Source organism: Perca flavescens, chromosome 3, assembly GCF_004354835.1.
Source record: "Perca flavescens isolate YP-PL-M2 chromosome 3, PFLA_1.0, whole genome shotgun sequence".
In the NCBI taxonomy this organism is placed as follows: Eukaryota; Metazoa; Chordata; class Actinopteri; order Perciformes; family Percidae; genus Perca; species Perca flavescens.
The window spans coordinates 15,221,345-15,243,763 of record NC_041333.1 but is presented as its reverse complement, the minus strand read 5'-3'; the positions used below and the strand labels follow the sequence as shown (position 1 = coordinate 15,243,763).

At 40.8% G+C, this 22,419-nt stretch overlaps 1 protein-coding gene and 1 long non-coding RNA gene across 7 annotated transcripts; both read right to left on the bottom strand.

The window, feature by feature from the left end:
• Positions 1-1,070: 1,070 nt before the first annotated feature.
• fosb (FBJ murine osteosarcoma viral oncogene homolog B) lies at positions 1,071-8,789 on the bottom strand. Of its 6 annotated transcripts, none has more exons than XM_028574206.1 (6): positions 8,529-8,789; positions 7,913-8,100; positions 5,792-6,175; positions 5,094-5,201; positions 4,318-4,659; positions 1,071-4,157 (listed from the first exon to the last, which is right to left on the bottom strand). In XM_028574206.1, exons 1-6 carry the CDS (start codon positions 8,590-8,592, stop codon positions 4,092-4,094), a joined length of 1,152 nt encoding a protein of 383 aa, XP_028430007.1. In that variant the 5' UTR covers positions 8,593-8,789; the 3' UTR covers positions 1,071-4,091. The 6 variants fall into 6 exon arrangements, with proteins under 6 accessions (XP_028430007.1, XP_028430008.1, XP_028430002.1 ...); XM_028574207.1 differs by having other exon boundaries at positions 1,071-3,238; XM_028574201.1 differs by having other exon boundaries at positions 1,071-4,659.
• A 10,207-nt stretch (positions 8,790-18,996) lies between these two features.
• On the bottom strand, positions 18,997-21,180 carry LOC114553304 (uncharacterized). Its single transcript, XR_003692286.1, has 2 exons — positions 21,026-21,180; positions 18,997-19,648 (listed from the first exon to the last, which is right to left on the bottom strand). It is a non-coding gene; the product is annotated as an uncharacterized LOC114553304 (long non-coding RNA).
• Between the last annotated feature and the right edge of the window lie 1,239 nt (positions 21,181-22,419).

Below are 22,419 nucleotides of genomic sequence, written 5' to 3'. Positions count from 1 at the left end.
TGTATCAAATCACATGCCCTCTGTTTCCAAATTTGACATAATTGCAACATTTTCTCCCAGAAAAAGAAATACAGAGTAAATAGTTAGAAAAAAATGATGAAACTTTGATAAAAGGAATGGATTAGAAAAGAAGCATTGGCTTTTTGAAATGGATGAACCTTGCTAGTGTCTCTGCACACCATTAATAAATGAAAAAAACATAACTTTTTTAGATAAATTGTAACACACATCTTCATGAAGATTGTCTCAAACCCAAATGTTACAGTAAGTATTGATGATAACTTTTAATATTGTAAAAACAGTTGATAATTGAAGCAATATATCATCACACTTGACATATAGTAGCAGTCAGTTTGAGCATCGCATGATTTGCTACATTATGTTTATCCAAGAAGACAATAAGTATTGCATTTCATACCAGGGAAAATATGAAATTAGAGCGTATATGGGACTTGTGGAAAAATAGAAATACATAGCAACATTCACCCCATTATAGAAAAATAGGAAAGCTCTTGTTCCGTTAATGCTAATGTAGCCATATACAGTACAATTAAGTGCAGGCAGTTTCTCTCTCTTAGAAATGCTAGCTAAATACTTCTCCTTTTCCTTCTATGTCCCCTTTTCCAATTCACCAGCAACCAATTTGTGATTGTAATTGTAACCTTACAGAGAAAACATGATTTAAAGCAAATTCAATGAAATCCAAGGCAAAGAAAGTAGATGAAAGAACGAGTTACAATATGTTGTTTTGTGATCTGGGGTGTAAGTGTGGAGTGCAGGTACAGTACAAGGGCCCTCTGAGATCTATTTATCACGCTTAAAGATGTAGCAGGCAATTGATATTAAACCATAATGAAATTACAGAGTGACTACTCGACTCTCAGAGCTTCAGCTGCTGGGAATTCATTGTGTTATTGGCTTCCATTCTGAATTAAACGTCCCAGTGAGAAAAGCAGTGCGTTCATTTGTCTGGAGCCTCAGCGACAGCAATGTGTAACCTTCCACCATACAATGTGAAACTGCCTCACCATTACAGTGTAAGTAGCACCACAAAAACCTATATACATGAGAACTATTGAATATGTTTTATACTTATTCTGACACAAGAACATATTCTCATCACATTTGCATTTAGAGAGAAATCAAAAGGCATCTTCAACATACTGTACAAACACAGTCGTTATTCAACATTTAAAAAATACGGTCTGCCCATTTTCTGACCACCAAGAGCCACATTTGAACACACATTTATACCATTAATCTAGCCATTGTTTTTGAATAAACATGTTTATTTATTGAAAATAAAGCTTCTTATCCAGCAAATACAATCACAAGAAATGAGCATCTCAATTAGACAACAGATTTGTTTAAGTATGAGAATGGGTTAACATGATAATGTTCATATCAAGGCTAAAACTGCGGTTATCCTTCAAACACAGGTTTCAGTTAGGAAATAACTGATAATAATAATGATATTAAGTGATATGTTTATACTGGACAGGAATGCATAAGAAATACTTTGTCCTTAAATGAAGGAGTTTAGTCATTATATGTTGTAGTCTGAACACTTTTAATATGTGTAATTACATTCAATCGCACTTGTTTTGTTTTTCTACCTTTCGCGTCTGCTAAGGATCAAGTGGCATTAAGGTGTCAGTAGCTTTGGGACAGACCTCACAGAGAAAAAACAAAGGCATTACCACAACCTTGTAACATCATAACTATAAACATACATTTAATGTAACTTGGCTAGTGCTTTAAATTGTTTATAAAACATAAACACCCATTGATAGATGCAGTGACATCGTGCTTCATGTTGTGGGACAGGGCAGTACTTTAAATTTCTCATAGCTTTTTTTGTTCCTTTAGAAAAATATTCATTTTAAAACTAAATCTCAGTAACATTTTTATCTTGTTCTTCATTGACAAAAATATCCCATTTGGATCTGCAGACATTCATACTTTACAGTCATGGTACATACACTTATATATACATGTTACCAGTATATATGTATATGCATAATAGATTTATAATTAGATTTGTTGTTGTTGTAATGCACACAATGCCTCCAAAGTTGCCAACTGAAAATACAATAAAATAATGAAACAATAGATACAATGCAATAATAATAGTAACAGTTATGAGAAAATCACCAGATTAAAAACAAAAAACAAAAAACAAAAAAACAGCAACAGTACAAGGGAAAGCAGGGGTCAATGCAAAACAGTCAAACACACAAACAAACATTCAAATATATAACAATTCTCACTCAAACATACAGGAAAAATAAATTGTTAAAATTCACAGGCAAAGAAAGGACGCTGACTCCACGACATCAGCACACATGTTCTCCCCTTTTGTTTCTAGGTCTGTATTTGTGCTCACTCCCCACTTCAACCTCAATAAAGAAAGAAATAAACGGGCCAGGTGCCTCAGAGTAGATGCACTCACAATAAACGCACCCCCACCTCATCTCCGCTGAGAGAACAGGGGAGGTACAGAGACCGCTGAGCCCAAATGTTTAGAGGTTGTCTGATTCACTACAAAAAACACCTCTAAAGAGAGGCATCAGTTCACATCTGGTTGATTACACAGAGCTGGTGCACTGCAACAAAACGTCTATCTTCAGTTCAGGGACTTGAAAGCGATGGTGTGAACATTTGCATGTAGGCCCACAGGCTCTGTGGTATGGGGGTGTTTTTACTGAGGCCCCCCCCTTCCACACAGTTGGCGAGATCAGTTTTTTTTTCTTTCTTTCTTTGCTTTGCTTTTAACATTTGGCTCATTCTGCGTTTTCAACATTTGGTTCTAAAAATGGATGGTTAGGACAAGAGTCATCCTCCATGTCCATCACCTCTTTATTTGAGTATGTCCAGCTTGGTTGCACTTCCTTCCTCCCTTCCTGTCGAACCTGTCTCCATCCGCACTTTTAAGCAGCCTCACAACCTAAGACGTGTCTAATCTTCATTGTGTGAAGATCGAAAAAAATGGCTCAGCGAAAGTCTTGCATTTTGCGTTCACCAATTATGCATCTATGTGCGTGTGTGAAAGTACGTATATTTAGCTGCTGTTCACTGTAAGGATCTGCTTTGAGCAATGTGTTCCAAAGGGGGCAGGGGATGGGGGTTGCGTCCATGTCCTTGTATGAGAGGGTGCAAAAGGGCGTGCTAGTTGGGCCGTCATTCACTCAAGGTCCCAAGGGCTGGAGGGGGTCTTCGGGCTCTCTGGGGTTGAAGACTTCAGAGAGAGTGAAAAACATAGAGACAGGAGAGAAACAGATGGGCAGAGATGGGTCTCATGGCAGGTAGGCAGACGGCAAAAGAGATTTTATTTTTTAAACAGAGAAGAAAGCACAAGATTTAGTGAAGGCTGGGATATTCAGATCCCCAACTTGCAAAGTCCAAGCAGCAAATGAAGAAGCAGAGGGAAGTCGAGCAGATAAAGGGTTAGAGATGAGCTAGAAATCAGTCTGTTTCCCTCAAGAAAAGACTCTGAACAAAGTGTCCTTCGTCCCTATTTCAGATATGCACAATACATTCAGCGAGAGGAAGAAGGGAGAAAAGGATGGAAAAGGATGAGAGCAAGAGCACTGTAAAACTCAACCGACAGAGGGAACAAGGTGGGGGCTCTGGTGCTTATTGGAGTGTAAAGTGAGCTTGTGGTATCTTACTCAATGTACTGTACAGGTTGAAGATTGAGAATATTTATTGTGAATAAATCTGTCAATTCAGAGCAGTTAAGATTTGCAACTTGGACATGATTTTGTGACTCAGTTTTTAATCACTTATCTTATCCAGTTGCAGGTATTCCGTAAAGACAAAACAACAAATGATAAATATTGTTGTTAAATCTAATTAGATCTAATATAATTTGTGTGCAACTATTTGTATGGCTCTTGATTGGAATGCGTGAATGTGTAAACTTTAACCCAAACAGGAACAAATGATTGGTTGTTTTTCCTCAATCTGTGAGACTAATAGGTACTCTACATGCCTCAGCCTCTACCTCCAGCAAGCATTATGTATGTGCTTGTTTATATGTGTTTGCGCCTGTCTGTCGGTTAGTCAGAGCGCCAGTAGCGAAGGCGAGTTCAGGGAATCAGAAGACTGCTCGCTACTGCTGTTCCGCTGGTTGGCACTGACCCCGCAGGCTCCCTCTGGGTAGGTGAACACAAATGAAGATGTGTATGAGGTGTTGTAGCTGCCAATGGCCGCATCGTCATGGTTACCACCACCACCACCACTGTCGCAGGCCATGAGGCACGGCCCGCCTGATGCCGGCTCACTTGAGCCATAGAAAGAACTAATAAACTCTACCTCCTGCATTGACCCTGGCTGAGGCTGCTGCTGGACTTGCTGCTGAACCGAAGGCTGGGACTGTGTAGAGGCCGGATGGGCTGTGTAGGCAGGAGGCAGGTAGAAACAGTCTTCCTTCACAGGTAAGCCCAAAATGGAGACAGGAGGTTCTAAGGACTGGGGAGGGAGCTGGGGCTGGATTGGAGGGAGCTGCGCTGAGCTGTGCTGCGATTGGTCCTGATATGGCACCTTACAGTTCGGCTGGTGGGCCACCAGGACGAACTCCAGACGCTCCTTCTCCTTCTGCAGCTCAGAGATCTCAGCCTCCAGCTCTGCCTTCTTCTCCTCCAGTACATCCGTCTCCTGTAGGCAGGTACAGAGAATGAAAGAAACGGGGGCAGAGAGACAGGGGGACAAGACAAAGGTTGGTGAAATGGGTAGAGGAGGGGAGAAGATGTGCAGCAGAAAGAGAGAGAATAGGAGTGTTAGCTACAAGAAGCCTCTACTTTAGTTTGTGGAAGTGGATGTATCCATCCCAGCAGAAATACCTTTCTCACGTGCAGTTGATTAAGGTGGTTTATGTAAGAGCCCATTAATTAGGCCATAAACACCATAGGTACTGTAGTCTGTTTTAAGGACTATAATTGTCTTCACCCCAGCTAAACACCCCATTACAATAAACCATAATCTTATACACCCGTGTACACATTTATTCACTCCTCAATGCTGTGGGAGGTAACAAAGAATGTAATTATGATCATTACTCATTCTGGCAGATATAACAAGGCCGAGCTCACCGACTGCAGTCTGTCTGTGAGTTCCCGTCTGCGGTTTCTACATTTGGCGGCAGCCAACTTGTTTCTCTCTCGCCGAACACGCCTTTTCTCCTCCTCCTCAGGTGTTAGCTAGGATGAAGAGGAAAAAAAAAATTAAAAAGTTTAGGATTAAAAGTTTTGTCTTTGATCTTGAAAATGTGGTCATGTTGTCCAAGTGGTGGGCGGACTATATAGGCGGTCAAAGTGACCACACCAGCTATGGTTATCTTTAGAGCAAATTGGCTTTTTTATTGAGAAGAATTTTAAAATGTTCCTCACACTTTGGCGTTATCATTTATCCTCCTCCCACACAGTCCCCAGACATATACCTGACCTCCTCTGCCCCTATTTCCCTGTTCAGTAGGTTTGTGTATATGAAAGGGCCTTCCAGACAGGAAGGTGTCACGTCAAGTCAATTTTATTTATAGCCCAATATCACAAATTTGCCTCAAGGGTTCTTTTACAATCTGTACAGCATAGAACGCCCTTTGTGCTTTGACCCCCAATTGGGATGGAAAAACCATAAGGTGCCCTTTTTTGTTTTTTACCCATGTTCCTGAAAGTATTTGTGCCAGCACAGTACACAGTAGTTGGATCTGATTTTTTTGGAGCCCATGTAAACAACATACACTGCAATTGTAACATGTCAACAAACAAACGGTTCAAGCACACACACTTACTAACACACCAACATCTCCATCCTCACTCACAGACTCCTCTCGTGTACGGCGACTGCGGGTTCTGGACTGGCGGATGGTGCCCACAGATGGGCCCGGAGTGTCCGAACTTGGAGGGGTAAATGTAGACCCAGAGGAATAACTGGGGCCTGGCATGTCATATGGGTCAGCCAGTAACACTGGCTGGGTCATGGTTGCGGGCCCAGTGGACCCACTTAGTCCAGAGGCCTGGGAGGAGACGAGGGTCGGCTGTACCATCCACTGCAGATCCTGACTGGAGGTGATGGCGGTGACGGTGGGCACGAATGAACCAGGCATCTCCCCTCCTACACTGGGCCCTGGCCCGCTGCCCACAATGCTCAAGCCCGCTCCCGCTGACACACACTCCTGAGCAGGAGACATGAACAAATAGAGTTTTACACACCATGTAAAGCCAGGTCAGTAAACACATTTAGACAAACAGAGGCAGAAATACAGGCTGGAACAAGCTTGTATCAGCTACTTTCTCAAAGTGTTTGTCATAGCCTATTTAATAAAACCTATTGTAGCCATCTGACATTACAGGCTAAACCTCTACAACCAAGTGCTGCCATCAATCAATCAAGCAATCAAGCAATCAATTATTAAAAATGCACTGTATCTTGCCTTGCCTTAATAGTTCAAATTCTAGTAATAAGATGCTACATATCACGACAACGAATTGGCCTTTGTTAATTTGTTTTTAAAAACTATGAACAATAACCTTAGAAATTTAAATGTGATGCACATAATGATATGTATAGCCTATACAAACTGCATTGTATTAGGCCTATAATGGAACAAGTAGATATAGAATATGACTTCAAAAAGTGTGGAAAAATGCATATCTAACCATCTAAGAAGAAGAAAATATCGGCAACATTACAATTAGAAGTTTCCTAATAGCAAAGGAAAGAATGCAGTAAGCTATAAGCTAAGTGTAAATCTTAAATTATTGGTTTTGAATCACACCTTTTTCTATGCAGGCCTATATGAATACACAGAGAGATCTCAAATATGTCGCTTGTCTTTTTTGTTTCATTTCAGACCTGAGGAGGACATCGACTTTCATTACTATTCATAAAAGCGTGATAAGGCATTGGTAAAGGCGGCTCTGAAAGCGGCCGCATCGACCAATCGTTTCTCTCAAAGAGCGTCTCCCCCTCCTTCTTCCTCCTCCCCCGTCACACCCCCGGTGATCCCCTTGGCAACGCGACGTAGCACTCCAAAATAGACCAAGCATTTACGTCACGGCGAGGCCTGTGAGAGGAGCGCGTGGAAGGAGAAAAGAGAGAAGGGCGGGGCTTCGGCGCTTTCGTAGGAGAGTTCCAGAGCTCTGTCATCCGTTCTGCGGCGTGCTGTAAACTGAGCACGTTGTCAAAGCCTGAGGGCTGCTACCGGCGCTACTAGCAACAGATATAGAGGGACATTTATATTGAATCGGTGATATACTTAGCGAGACTATTTATATCTGAACACAGTAGTAAAAACGTAATGGCTTCCTACACGCGCCGCTCCATTATCACGAGCCTTTTATCCTATAAAAAAATAGCCTAAACAGTTACAAGTCTATAAGTGTCATATGTAAAATGTAAAGACTACAATTTCAATGCATTGTATATGCCTGCTATTTTCTTTTATATAATTATAGCTAGGCTACTTACGTGCATATTATAGGCTATAGGATTATGCCTCCTATTATATTGTAGTCTACCTATAATAGCACATTTCAGACTATACGCGGATTTGCCTGTTGGTTATGGTCATATAGTGTCATAGCCTACAAAACACATATGTTGCTAAACTACCACAAAAACAAAACGTATAGGGTAGTGTTAGAATAAATGAATATAAAAAAGAAACACGTATACCCACATGTCATTACAAAAATGTCTATGTTGTCATGTATCGTAAATTTGACAACATGCAGAGTTTATTTTATTTATCTGGAAACATGTTAGCAGAAGCACATGCCCATTTGCATGTAAGTCAGACCTGTTGTATTTATGAATAATTAAACAAAAAACAGCTGTAACATTTTTTTTTTTAATAAGAATAAGCTATAGGCTACATGCATTATTTTGTTTAGGTTCTAACGTAGCCTACCTGCGGAGCACTTGTGGTCGGCGGGCTTCCGAAGGAGTCCACGGAAGAAAGGTACTGGGACTCTATAGATGGAGAGGAGCTTCCAGGGGATCCGCTGTCTGGGTCGCCGGGGAACCCTTGGTACATCTCCCCGGAGCGACCGAGAGAGAACGCGACACCTGCAGTTACCAGAGAGAGCGCGATGTCACCTACAATTGCAAGTCAGCGGCACACAAGACGATTACTAAAGAGGAGGTAATGTAAGGAGAGAATGAGTGACGTTATAGACAAGTGCAGTTAACCAACCCAGCAATAGCATACACTGATTATGGTTTTGAAAGAAGTTGGTTAATCCCACCACCAGCGAGGCTACTTTTCTCTGCGTAAATGCATTGATCATTGAAGAAAACTTCTACAATAACAAGTCCAGCAGAGTGTTTCATGCCTGAGTTGAGTTGCTGAGTTATTTTGCGAAAGTAATATCGACAGGGAAATATGTCTTTAAGCGTCTCTTATTAAGCAGCCTGACGGGCAGCGATGGACAGATGTTGCTGACCTACTTTTAAACGTTGGTTTTAAGCAAGTAACATTAATTTCAAACACGCATAGGCCTAAGTTACATAGGCGATTGATTTACCGTTGCTTATCTTTTTGCTATTTCCCGGCGAGATGCTCTTGGTTTCTTTCCAAAAAAGTTGCATGAAGAAGCTTAATCCAGTTCCCCGCGTTTACGGGGAAAGCGTCCCAATTCAATCTGCTGAGAAGTCCTCTCGTTTATCTTAAAATCCTCGGAGCGCTCTCCTTTATCCGCTCGTCAAATATGCGATTATAGATCCATAAAGTCCGCTCAATGTACGCTGGAGGACGTTAGCTGGTATTACGGTGCACAGCAGCAGAACTTGTCCTATGAATGAATCCATTCGCCTCTACAACCAAGGCATTTCTAGCGTCTAAGTCCCGCCTCGGAGTTCCGCTGACGTACATGCCCATATTTGTGCTTTGGTGTTGTGTTTGGTATCCTTGGTGACGTTGAGGGAATCCCTCTCCCACTGAAATGGACCAGAAGCTTACCTCTCCGACGGATAATAATAGATGTTTTTTTTTATACTATCACAGGCACGAGATATTTCTCACTGTCTGACAATTTTTGAGAGGAAATTTTAGAGTGATAAATACGGAAAGTATCTGTATATAGGACCATCTAGATTGGAACATTTTTTTAGGTCATGGCTACGTCAAAAGAAGACATTAGGCTATCGGCTATAATTTTCCCTTAACTGCGGTAGGCTGCATTTGGGCAGTGTCGATGCGTAGGCCTATCTTTATTCTAGTTGAAATCAACGGCACTAGGCCTGGGCTATATGAACTTCAACATGCGTTTTATTTAGCCTATAGCCTAGCCTAAGCAATACAAAATAAATAAAAATAAAAAAAGACATGATGATGGCATTAGTTAGCCCGAATAATGCCACATAGCCACATGGCTCGCTTGAGGTTATAGCCTACCTGTAAGATATAGATCTCCAATGGCTTATTTATGCAACACTCAGAAATCTATGTAGACAGGGAATCCCGCCAGGCATGCGAAGGGAAATCCTGCTGTAAAGTTTCTCAGGACACGCCCTCGGGAGTCCTCTGAGTTTGAGAGCTTATTTCTAATGGGAGGAAAGACTTCGACAAGGAGTCTCCTTGTCATCTTTGTCTGAACACTCCCTAAACCTGACGTCAGCCACGCTACCAAGTAGGCCTATGAATTTAAAGCATTGATAGGCTACCCTAAAACTGTGTAGCTACTGTATTGCACCCAATCTTTCAGTTAGATGAACATATATTTATGGGTTTTAGTGTAGGCAAGACTCTGTGTCACACAGCAGCAACGCCTCATTCAACCCAATAAAAATACATTAGTTGGTAAACAGCAGTGAAAGTCACTGACAGTGGGCAGCAGTGACGGTCGGCGCCTGTCATTGCAAACATCACCCGACCGAGTAGAAAATGAATCATTATTATAGCCTACACGAGGACACCAGTGGGAATGTGGCAGGTGGGAGGTTGGCTTTGGTTGGAGGGGTTGCTTCGCAGGCTTGCGGGAAGACTGGGTGGCAAATCATGAATGAAAATCTAATGTCAATGATGTCAAACAATGTCACGGGGCGGGCATGCTGCTGTGTAAAAGGCTACAGCTAACAGCTACAGCGATGTGAGAAAAGGCGTGAGCAAAAAGGGAAGAGTTGGGGATAACAAGTTATTAGTCAGCGCTATAACGTCAGAGACGAGGATCCACGGAGGACGTTGTGTCCCATCCGTGCTGCCGTTACCGGTCCGGTTGCTGCTGATCCGGGATGACTAACTCCATCGATGTAAGTTGTTCATGATGGGGGATTGTTGTTCTGAATAGCTGATAACGCAGGCGAACAGCCCACATTCACGGAAAAATAAAAGAGCAGGACATGACGGGGTGATAAAGGCAAGAAATCCAGAAGATAACTAGGCTACTGATTCAGCTACGTTTGCTGATACATATACAAATAGACTTAACAGTGAACAGTGAAAACATGTTTCCTCTTTTAATACTGTTGAAAAATATCACATATTAGTCTAAAACAAGTAACCGGTGCCATGTGCTATCCACGGGTCTGCTGCTGCATATGTGTAGCGTTCTGTTGCCATGGATATGCCGTTGCCTCTGACGCAAAGACGTATAAATGTGGTCTTTTTTGTTATGCCGCCTAGCAACCGGTTTCCGTGGTAACCGGTTCTGAGTGACAGACAGACAGGACAGAAGCAGCACATGAAGTGGCTTCCGGATTCTTTCTGTGCAGGGAACAGCAGCAAATCGGATACTTACAGCGTTTGTTGTTCTCGTTGTTTAGCACAGTTTAAACCGTCAGCGGCTTTTGTTTTTCGCGTTGTAACGTCAAGCACCTACTACGGAAGTTAAGTTGACGTTGTTAGCGTCGGCTAAACTCGTATTTGTCCCGTGTCCTAGCTAGTCGTAACCTGTAAAATGCAAATATGCACACGCTTAGCAACGCCAACGCACTATACACACATGTATGTATCTTGTTGTTACTCTTTTGTATTGTGTGTGTGTAGGTAACAAGCGGACCCAAAGTCAAACTGACTACCGGGTTAGAGTTAAACAACGCGAGTAAATGAGCACTTTTTTAATGGACAAGTGGCTGCAGCAGCTGATATTTTGTGAAAAAGATGGGCAGTAATTATCTTTTAAATTAATTCAATAGATTTTCTATTGCATTGAATTGAATTGAATCCACTATCAATACTGATTTTAGGTAATCCTCATCATATAGTTAATTAAAACAAACAAGACACTTAAAATGTATCAAAGAATAGTAGCAGTTTGTCAATCAAGTGCACTCATGTCCAGGATTCAGTTCACATTCAGACGCTTGTAAAGTTAAGTTGTAGCCTATGTATTGCAACATCTTCATCATAGCCAACAGATAACCATGAAACAGTGTTACAGCGTGTTGCAGTTTTTATATCTCATCCTATCACTGTACTAGTCATGGCTATATTTAGAGTGTAGTGTACATTATGGAGTTTAACTGAGAATGCAATCCTCTCTCTAAACTCTTTTATTTTTTTTCCTTGAGAGTTTGATTGTCTAGACTCCGGCCAAGCCAAGTTAAAAAAGTAGACGCAGTGTTGTCTAATGCCCCTGATGTGCTTTGTTTTGCTTCCCCCTGTCTCTTAGTGTATTTTCGGGAAGCCACTAACTTGCACTGTGCTCATGAGGCCAGCCCCTGTTTCCTTTTGGAAGGCGGGCCGTGTTTGCCCAGTCTTCCTACCCAAAATATTTGTTGCCAGGCAACTGTTAGGCCTGTCCCACTTCAGAGTGGTGTTGTTTACACCCCTTCTGGCTCTGTATCCCAACAACATTGCATAAGTTTCACAGGCTTTCCCTCACCTCGCTGAGAGAAATTTGATCCGTCTTTTCTCTCCAGCCAACTGAAATGTCTCTGCCCTCATACCATAGTTTTTCTCAGTTTCTTTTAGTCTTTGTCTGCTGTAGGCCCTATTCTTACTCAGCCATTTTGAGCAACAAAACCGAAACTGAGGCTAAGATTGTTTACCAAGAAGCCATGCTGGCCTGAAGCTTTTTATTACATTATCTGTCAGGTGGGGGTTGGGGTCTGCCCCCATAACTGTTTAATCTAGTCTTGTCTAAATCCAATAATTCTTTCTTGGCAAAGTCAAAGGCGTTCCTGCATGCCTATGTAAACATGGCTTGTGTATACTGTATTAACTGAAAAGCTTGAGTTGAAATTAAAAAAGCAAAGCTCTGAATTTCGATATTTCAGTTCAAATTGAACCATAAACTTTTGAACTTGGGACTCTTTTTTAAAAAATTTTATTTCAATATAGCAGCGTATACCTTTCTTCTGTCACGTATATGTTGTTAGATATTTAGTCATTATTGTGATCCAATCTATCAAAGTCATGAAGGTGAATTTGAATTACATGTCTAACACAGACATTTGATGTCTAAATATATACATCACCTTTACAATGAATTGCTGTGGAACTGTCATTACATTGTTATTTTGTGCCTCCCCGTGTCTTTGCGTGATGAAAAAAATGAAACATGCTTCAGCTGCCCTCAGTGTCCTTCATCTTACGAGTGATAAATGAAAAAGTGCAAACAAGACAAAAAGACTACAGTTTCTCCAACTTTCTGTCTCACAGCTGACAGCTTTTTGTGAGAGCCAAATAACAAGCAAGCCTTGATATTAACCTCCACCTTCTCCTGATTCCCTCTAGTGTTTATAGTGTTGTTCAGACAGACAGAATCTGGTAGTATCACAGTGATACTAACTAAGACAAAACTAATTCACTCGACACAATTTGCTATTATTTAATTTTGACAATCATTACATGTGAAATGTTTATTAGTTGCAGGGAGTATAGGAGTTATTCTATCCATTCATTCTCTGGTGCATATCTGGCCACATTCAACAACTGGCAGTACACTCCAGCATAGTACTTTCACAGGTAGTGTGTTTGGGAGGCATCCACACCAGATGCCCACATCATTTAAGTCGTCTCCTTTTTGATACAAAAGTGCAGAGGGTCCTCTCTGAGTTTCTTTTGGATATATAAGGTCCTCATCCAGTCACAAAGGATGACTGATTCTGTTTGTTTACCTTTATTTATTTAGGGAGTCTCACTGAGATCTCTTTTTCAAGAGAGACCTGAGAACAAGAAACATTAATGAGTTTTAACTAACATTCAAGCCACAAGTAGAGTTAATCAAAACAATTACAAGAGTCTTAAAATACACCAGGGAGTTAAGCTAGCTTGGGACCAGTTTGCTGTTCATGCCATATATGGTAAAAATGTGGAATATCTAAGTTATTGGATTGTGTACTCTTGTTACAAGTTACAAACTAAATAAATATAAGAAAGAAAGCTATAACAAGAGCTATTAGCATCTTGAATCCATCAGCCTATCATTTTAGTCACTGCCCAGACCTTGAGACCATAAATTAGGATTGTAACATACATAAATTGGTATATGGAGTTTCCTCTTCACCATGATGGTCCACATACGTACAACATATGCCAGACTTCAAATGCAGCAGGGCCACTTCCATCTTACTAATGCACTTTTTGAACACAACTCGAGACACCTGAACTCCCTCACTTATGGCAGCAACCTAAAAACTTGCTTGACTTTTAGCTGCAGACACAGCTGTTGCTTCAGTTATACAGGGATTAGATGCTCTGGAACAACATCCCTATGACCCCCTACCCCTACAGGACCCCTTTAATGGACAGTCAAGTCCACAATACTCACGTTGACTGAAAAGGAACATTACCATGGCCCATTCAATATTAGTGTGAAGAGCCGGTTACATTATTTAAACTTGTGACTTTCCAGTTTTTCTTGTTCCCTGCTTTAACACAAACAGCTCCCTTGCAGCTCACTTTTGTCTTGTTTATGCTAATGTACTTGTGTTTATACAGCACAATCCTTTTGGCTCTCTGGTTAAATAACGAGCTTGTGTTTTGGAACCCACACAGCACGCACAGCAAAAATTGTCAGTGATCTGTGGAGAAGGTAAAACATTTGACTGTGCATGCTGCGTAGCTTTGGTTGTGGGCTCTTCTGACACAAAATTGTTCTCACTTGTTTCACCCAACAGAGTGGTATCAGGGCTCTTACACTCATTTCCCTCAGTGTTAACCAGTGAGTGAGGCTGTAGTTACCCGTGGCAGGGCTGACCTACTGAAAATAGGCCCTTGACAGGACTTCATGTTGAAGCACAAAGTGAAAAGATGCTGAACACTTTGTGTGTGAGAGAGAGGTTATTGTGCAATGGCAGAACATTAAGTTGATGTACTTCAGTTTGTTTGGAATCAGCCTAAACCCATCGGTGGGCAACAACACGTAAAATAATCTAATTTTAGTGTTTGTGCAGTAATATGTGGAGATGCCTCTAAATAACCATCTTTGCAAATGTTCACAACGTCAGAACAATTGGTGGTCTTTTTTTTTTTTTCTGCTGTAAGTGCAGCCAGAAATTTCAGCATTTAGGTGCAGAGAGCAGAGCGGATGGCTCTATTGTATTATGTACTGCATGGGAGTTGGATGCCTAAAGTTAAATGCAATCAGTGGGTTTCAGTATATTCCACAGCTCTCTGTGAGTCAGACACAAGCAGCGCGTCAATCCTAGCCTACTTTCAACAGGCTCGCTGCCAGTTAGAGAGGCAAAGTGCCAGAGAGAGCGAGGGATACGAGCAAGAGGGTGAGGAAGAATGTGGATGAGATCAGAGGTGGAATGTCACTCAGTATATTTAGTCAGATACTGTCGTTAAATACAGTGTTGAGGCATTGGCTGGCATTTACAATTACCCACATTTCCTACATTATAAATATATTAGTCCACTTCTTTTATCACAGCAGACACTTTGAGTTATCATATAGTAGGAAAAGTGTTGCTCGTAACATTAACGATGGCTCTGTTCTGTTTAATGGTCCCAGTAAGTCATGGCAGTGTGACAGTTAGCATGCACAATACCAGGACCTTGATACTGAAGCAGCTAAATGGAATTTAGCCATCATTCATTTTATTATTAAGACCTTTGCCACCTGTCACATGACAGCTGAAGTAGCTAGCAGATTGTGATTTTACTTTTTTTTAAGGACAGTTTTGTTTTGATCCTTTTACTCCAACAAAGTAAAATGACCAAAGTATTTAGATGTTTTACAAGTAAAAGTGACAATACTAAAATATGAAGACACTCCATTTCAAGTAAAAGTCCTGCAGTGAAAATGTCATTTTGGTAAAAGTACAGTATGGAAGTATCAAAAGCAAGCTGACATGTTTTGTAAGTAAAATTGGAACCAGCAAAGTAACTAGTATCTGTTCAAAAGAAATTGGAATAAAATGTACAAGATTTTCCCGTGAAATGTAATGAAGAAGTATGAAGTAACATGAAATGAAATACTCATTTAATGAATGAGTACCTTAAAATTGTACTGGAGTTCAGTATGGTGCTTGAGTAAATGTACTCCATTACTTTGCAGCACTGGCAATCGACATGTGGCAGTCTACATGTATTCGGACACTTTTCTTTTCATGCTTTATTTCAGCGCATTCAATTTGAAGTGCAGATTTTCAGCTTTAATTTGAGAGTTTTTACTTCCAGCCATTTTTGTACTTACCACCAAGGGTAAAAGGGCTACAAAGAACCGAAACATCCTTGAAGCCAACAATATCTGCATTTAAACATCATAGCCAGTGTTACATTTGTAATCCAATTTGCTGGAGTACAGCCACAGCAGTTAAATATATATCATTGTTCTAATGCATAAAATCTGTACTTCACAAAAAGACTATAACATGCAGTGCGTTTTAACAATGAAACAGACCCACAAATGAATAATTTAACACTCTGGCAGGGACTTTAGAATTAGTATTAACATACCATTTTGAAAGCAGGATGTACTTAATTTGTAGGGTTTCTTTTTTGACAATGCAGTATTTTTTGCCAATATTTAAGTAGACTTGAATACTTCTTCTTCCACCTGGATGAGGAATGCGGATGCCAACTTCATTATTCCCCCCACTCAGTCTCTCTCAGCTTGTGTCTATCCAGAAGGCTTTGTTTCTATCTTTTTTCCTCTGCTCACAGAACCCCCCTCCTCTCCACTTCTTCTCTCTTCCTTACATAAGGACTGCCCTATCTTTTTTCAGGGACCAGTAAGAGGTAGTAATAAAGGGAGTGAGTGGGTGAGGAAGAGGGACTGATAGAGGGTGGGATCCAATGACGAGAGAGAGGGAGAGAAAAGATATGGGGGTTGAAGATAGGACTGCACACGTCAGGAAGACCTGCATGTGTCCCCAACATCCCCCTCTCCTCGATGGCCTTCTCTGCCCACACAGTGCTCCTTCTCTCCTCTGCTCAGTGTATCTCTCCTTTTTTCTCTAAATCAGCTGTTGGCAATCTTTGAGATCACCTTCCTTCAGATAGATTCATTCCCCCCCTGCCTCCCTCCTCCAACCACCTCTGTTACAGTACATTCTCTCTCTCTCTCAAACAGTGAGTTGCTTGAAACTAAATTTTTTGTTCAATAAGTATACAAACAAGTTGAGCATGTGACACACAGTGACGATGGTATTCGAGTCATGAGGGGAATTTCAAACATATTTTTGCTGTGGGGCATTTTTTTATACAGTAAATAGTTTTTATTGACAAAAAACAATAGCAAACAATAAACACATTGCCAGATTAACACTGCCCAACAACACGCATTACAGGGGAAAAGGAAAAATAAAAATGTTAAAATAAAAATTGAATAAAACCTCTGCTTAAACTTGGCTAGATTTGGCCCTGTGGTTAAGGAGTAAATTGATCAGTAGGTGAGTTCCAGGTTAGGAGTATTCTTCTGGTGCCTTCAATTGAGATCGTGTTTATTGATCGTGTTACATCATAAAAATGTAAACCCTGCCACACTTGATTTGTTTTCAGAATCTGCTCTGCCATTTCTTTAAAAATAATAAACAAAAACACAGATCAGTGTCACTTCTGCAATCATCTTACATTCATATCACCCAAATTATGTGTGCAATGTGCATCATATGGATGGGTGCACTGCATATGGTTAACAGTGCAAGGGTGAAAGGCTTTCATCAACATCTACAACACAGCCTTGATGATGCATTGCTTGCTGACATATTATAAGACAGATATAATCAGCTCATCACAAAATGTCCTTTGTCAACACATTTAAATAATTTAAGAAAACAATAAACCTGAAAAGTAGCCATTGAAATAAAGTGCTTGATTAAATTAAGACTGCCATGCACTCTGCTAGTGGGGGTTCACGTGCATGGTCTGCACGTGAACTGCAGCGTCTCCAGCAACACAGAGCTGCCTGTGGACGCCTGTCTGTATATAATGCCAGGAAAAAACTATCAGCAAACGAAGCAGCCGTATATCGGCCCGATTTATCGGCCGGCTGATAAAAATCGGTCTATCACTAATTATTTCCATGGTTCACACCTGTATGATGAAAGTGTCATTGACTGCTGCTAACATTAGTTTAGAGTGCCGGCTGTGATCTTCACTCTGCAGACTGGCAGAGAGTCCGGAAAGATAACACACTGCTGAGACAAACAAAAAATGCAATTCAGTTAGTAGAATATCCAAAACAAGACATGACAGCACTTACCCCCTTCCCTTCCTGGTCAGAAACGATGCACATTCAGAGCATATAAATATACAGTATAAGAGACAAGCAAGCAGAAGAGTAGCTAAGATAAAAACAAGTTCATAAAGCAGTTCACAAAGCCAGGAGTTAGCTGCAGGTGGAGTGGGTGATTTCCACTGAAGCAGTTTTCTCCTGTGTGCAATTAAGGACACAAACAAAACAACATTGATAGCAACAATGTCCAACTGTCGTTTTCAGGTATTTTATGTTATTTTAATTAAATAGGAATCTATGAGTGCTTCATATGATGGTTGATTAAACAGTTTGGACAAACTTTAGGTATTGCAGGCCAAAGTTTCTCAAATACATACAGTAGTTTATAGAAGGAATACACTGATCCGATAGACCCTATCGATATTGGTGCACTGACCTTGTTAAGCTGATTGGGTGGTTGGCCATGACGTAGTCTATATCCACGATGTTCCACTTCCAGGATGGCTCCCGTTCTGCTGGAAATTCCGCCGGATGTCACTCTTTTTGGATGTCCGTTTTCAGTTCCGTGACCTTCCACTTTCTTTGTGATGGAATTTTAAACTCCGGTGGATTTATGAGGACTATGGTTAACTGCTCCATCTCTGCAGGGTAAATCCAGACAACTAGCGAGACTATCTGTCCAATCAGAATTTTCTGTTGCATGACTAAAACAAGCTTTTAACCTACATGTTCTATCAAAACAACTTCCATCCCGAGGCTATTTTCCAGCGGCACTGTGGCTCCGCTCGGCGCTTAGCGCCGCCCAAAATGATTGTGATTGGTTTAAAGAAAAACCAATAAACCAGAGCATGTTTTTCTCCCATCCCGGATTGCTGTGTGGACAATGTGAGACTACCATGACGTGACCAATCATACAGTTTCCTTAATAATGTCATCATACAACTCTGTGTTTCTGCATCTCTGACCTCATGTTTCATCACATACAAATGATTCCTGTGCATTCCACACCTTGAAGGTATACAGATTTGAAATTTGGGGAAACGGGAGCACTCGGTACACAGAGTTGATGCATCATTATTAGTAGAGAAAAAGTTGGATAGGTGCATCACTACTGTAGTGGCCACTCGGTACACAGAGTTGATGTATCATTATTAGTAGAGAAAAAGTTGGATAGGTGCATCACTACTGTAGTGGCCACTCGGTACACAGAGTTGATGTATCATTATTAGTAGAGAAAAAGTTGGATAGGTGCATCACTACTGTAGTGGCCACTCGGTACACAGAGTTGATGTATCATTATTAGTAGAGAAAAAGTTGGATCGGTGCATCACTACTGTAGTGGCATTTCTTTTTTTTAAACCTTAGGAGACTGTCAATCAGACATCTACACATGAAAATAGACAAAAGGGAGGACCCAAGTGGAAAATAGAAGGGCTAAAATTTATTTATATTATTAACCTCAAAGATCTCTTGTTGCTGTCCAAGTTTATTAATGTCGTGAAGTTGGAGGAGAAGTAAAAAGGAGTTTCAGTGACAGACTACAAAACACAGGATGAGGAACAGAGAGCAGAGTAGCAGGGAGAGGTGCTGTACTGTAGATGCAAATGCCACTCTTTCCATCACAAATGATCAGCTATCTTCATGGGTTGTAAATAAACACGCATAATAAATACACCCCACATCCCATGACAACACACACTCACATCTTTAAATACCCCGGCTCTGACGACTGAGATAGTACTGCTCATCAAATTATTGCGTGAGCAGGCCCAGGCTAAATTTGCAGCCAGGGAGCCGACTTACGCAATCCTCCCCTGGTCTCCCTCCTGTGTCTATACAATGGCTTAAAATCTCACAGTACTGTCTTAAACCATCCCAGCCCTCCCCAGCTTCCACTCCCACTACACACTACAACTCCGGCCCTATTCCTGTACCAGCCCCCGCCGCTGTGGCACGAAAATACCAGCACCTCCAAGAACAGACACCAAGCCTGTCAGAGCATCATCACATCCCACAGGACAGCTGCGGGGAGGAGGGAGGGAGGAGAAGAAGAGCAGTTGGAAGGATGAGCACCGCCACTGTTGAGAGAAAAATAATCAACAGAGAGAGAAAAGAGAAAATCAACAGTCTGTCTATGAGGGAGAGGGCACAGTTTACAGTATATCCTGGTAGATCAGACACAAACTGCTTCTCTTTTGATCTGACTGAGCTGGCGCTCTTCTGTGTTATGTTATATTACAACATTTCTGAGGACATAGGGTCATAATTACTGCTTTGTTTGGAGTCACCCTCACACATATAATACAGAATGATATAAAAGAATTAATTCGATTAATTCAATTCATTTTAACTCCCCTGTTGAATGAGCATTTCATTTAGTACATAAACATTTAACTATAACACATAGTTGAAGGCAGATGGGTTAACTGTTCTCACTGCTAGTAACATAACATAAAATATGTAATGCAAATTGATATGACAACACTTGTCGTGTTTAAAGGGGCTGTCCTGGAAATACTGAATAAAATCAGCAGGCTGGGAGTGCCTCCACACGGTTCTCACAGACTGTTATGCAATACGTAAAATACCTATGTTTTTTCACGTCACTGGCTATCAAAACAAAGAACAGAGAAACTCTGATTACAACACACACAGAAGGAGTGTGACTCTATAACAATTTAAAGTCCCTCCCCTTCTGGTGGACCACCATGGGACCTTATTTTGGAGGAAATATGTATTGGTAGTGAACGGGGAGAGACAAATAATTATTTAATCCGGTTTGAATTGAACCATGAATTACACATATGATGTTCGGCATTTTAAAAAGATAATTTTGCAAGTCAAGAAGGTCTCAGTCTTTAGTTTTTTTTAAACTCTTTAAGTACAAGGCTGTAAAAATATGTCATTAAAAAAGACGATGCCGGTGTGTATTGTACTGGGATGTAACGTTGCGCACACGAGCAGCGGGTCTTGCTCGTTCTTTGATGAAAAGATGCTGGATTAAACACATTAGGTAAGATAACTTTCCATGTGTTGTGGAAAATAGCTAAGTCAGCTAGCGCGCAAGCTGAGCAGCAAGCAAGGTGACGTATATTGTGCGAGACAAGATATGTAGTTTAGTGGTTTCACACAAAGCTAATTGGTACTCGACAAACATACAACAAACTTGCTTCACTTGCAAAATAATAAAAAAAAAAAAAAAGTAAATTGACAAACAGCATATGTGTAATTCATGGCTCACTTCAAACTGGATAAAATAAAAAATGAGTTGTCTCTCCATGTTCACTACTACATATTTTTTTAAATGAAATAAGGTCCCATGGGATCCACCGGAAGGGGAGGGATGCCATTACTCCATCACAGCAAATATTTGTTTGCTGCTGTATTCATGTTCTGAATGTCAAGTAAAGCCCCTTTAAATATTGCTTATAAACGCTTACAAAGTAAAGTGTTACCTGGATAGGTGACATTTTCTTCTTTCTTAAACAGGAAAAAAAACTGAAACACTGAAAAGGTCCATCTGCCAGTTTTTGGAAGACTCAACGACCATTGTTTTGTGTGAACATACACATAGGTGATCTCCATTCAACTAATCATGTGACTTCTAAAAACCAACTGGCTGCAGCTGTGATGACGCAGGTGTGCCATTAAAGGAGATGTGATTCAATGTTGTAAAACAATAAAACTTCCACAAATATTTTAAATGCACTTCACTATTTACTATTTGCCACGCAACTTTGTGACCTTTTATTTACCATTGTGCGTGTACTTTTTCTTTCTGCCATTATTTATATCTGCTTGGAAATTCAATAAAGGTTTAAAGGACAATCATTTAGCCAATCCCAATGTTTTTTTTTTTTTTTTTTATCAAAGCTCATTTTAAAAACTTTCTTTTAGGTTAGTTATTTAGTGATTTAATTCAAGATTAGAGAGGATGAAGTGTAGTTGTTTATTGATTTATTTTTTAGCCATGCTAGCAGAATGGCTGGAGGGATGGCAGTTTTGTTCCGTCTGTTTGAAATATCTATATGGTCCTGAGAGGATGGATCCTACGGATCCTTTTTAATGAAATATATCAACAACCTTTGGATCAATTGCCGGGAAATGTGCTACAGACATTCATGTCCCCCTCAGGATGAGTTATAATCACTTTGGTGATCCACTGACTTTTCATCTGGGGCCATCATCAGGTCAAAAAGTGTCCAATACTGTGGTTTATGTTAATCTGCTAAACTCAGCCTTAGCTCTGTACTTTGTTTTTAGTGCAAATTAACAAACGTTAGCATGCAAATACACAAACTATTATGAACATCGTAAATAATTATACCTGCTAAACATCCACCCACATGTTAGCATATATTTAAAACACTGCTGTGCCTAAGTACAGCCTCAGAGAGCCGCTAGCATGACTGTAGACTCTTAGTTTTGTTTCTTGGCTTTTCTGAAACACAGAAGGTGAGCGTATGAGAGCGAGCACATGTGCACTGAGTCCTGTGAGGCCTTTGCAAGCCTTGTTGAGTCCACAGTTATCACATTGGCTGACTTCCTGCAGAGCTGAAGCACAGGGTTAGAAATGTACAAATAAAATAATAAAGCAGGTAGAGCTGATGGAGAAACCATACACTGAGAGGGTCCCTTCTGTCTCGCTCTTCCTCTCCTCCTCTCTTTATCACAATGTAGATGGATGGTTGCCGAGGACAACCTGTGTGTACTCACCTACTGATGAACAGGAAGTGATGTGTGAGCAAAGTTGCTATTAATAGCAACATGTGTAGAAAGGACTTTTGCTCCGTGTGTGTGTGTGTGTGTGTGTGTCACACGGAGGAGGAGGATGCAGATTGTGAGACTC

Excerpts from the sequence above, each read along its gene's own strand:
- fosb (XM_028574201.1), bottom strand. The coding sequence starts at position 8,592 with ATGCAACTTTTTTGGAAAGAAACCAAGAGCATCTCGCCGGGAAATAGC. Across the intron at positions 5,202-5,791 it reads ATGGAGATGTTGGTGTGTTA|CTAACACCTGAGGAGGAGGA; the intron begins GTAAGTGTGTGT and ends TCTTCATCCTAG. Across the intron at positions 4,660-5,093 it reads TCACAGACAGACTGCAGTCG|GAGACGGATGTACTGGAGGA; the intron begins GTGAGCTCGGCC and ends ACCTGCCTACAG.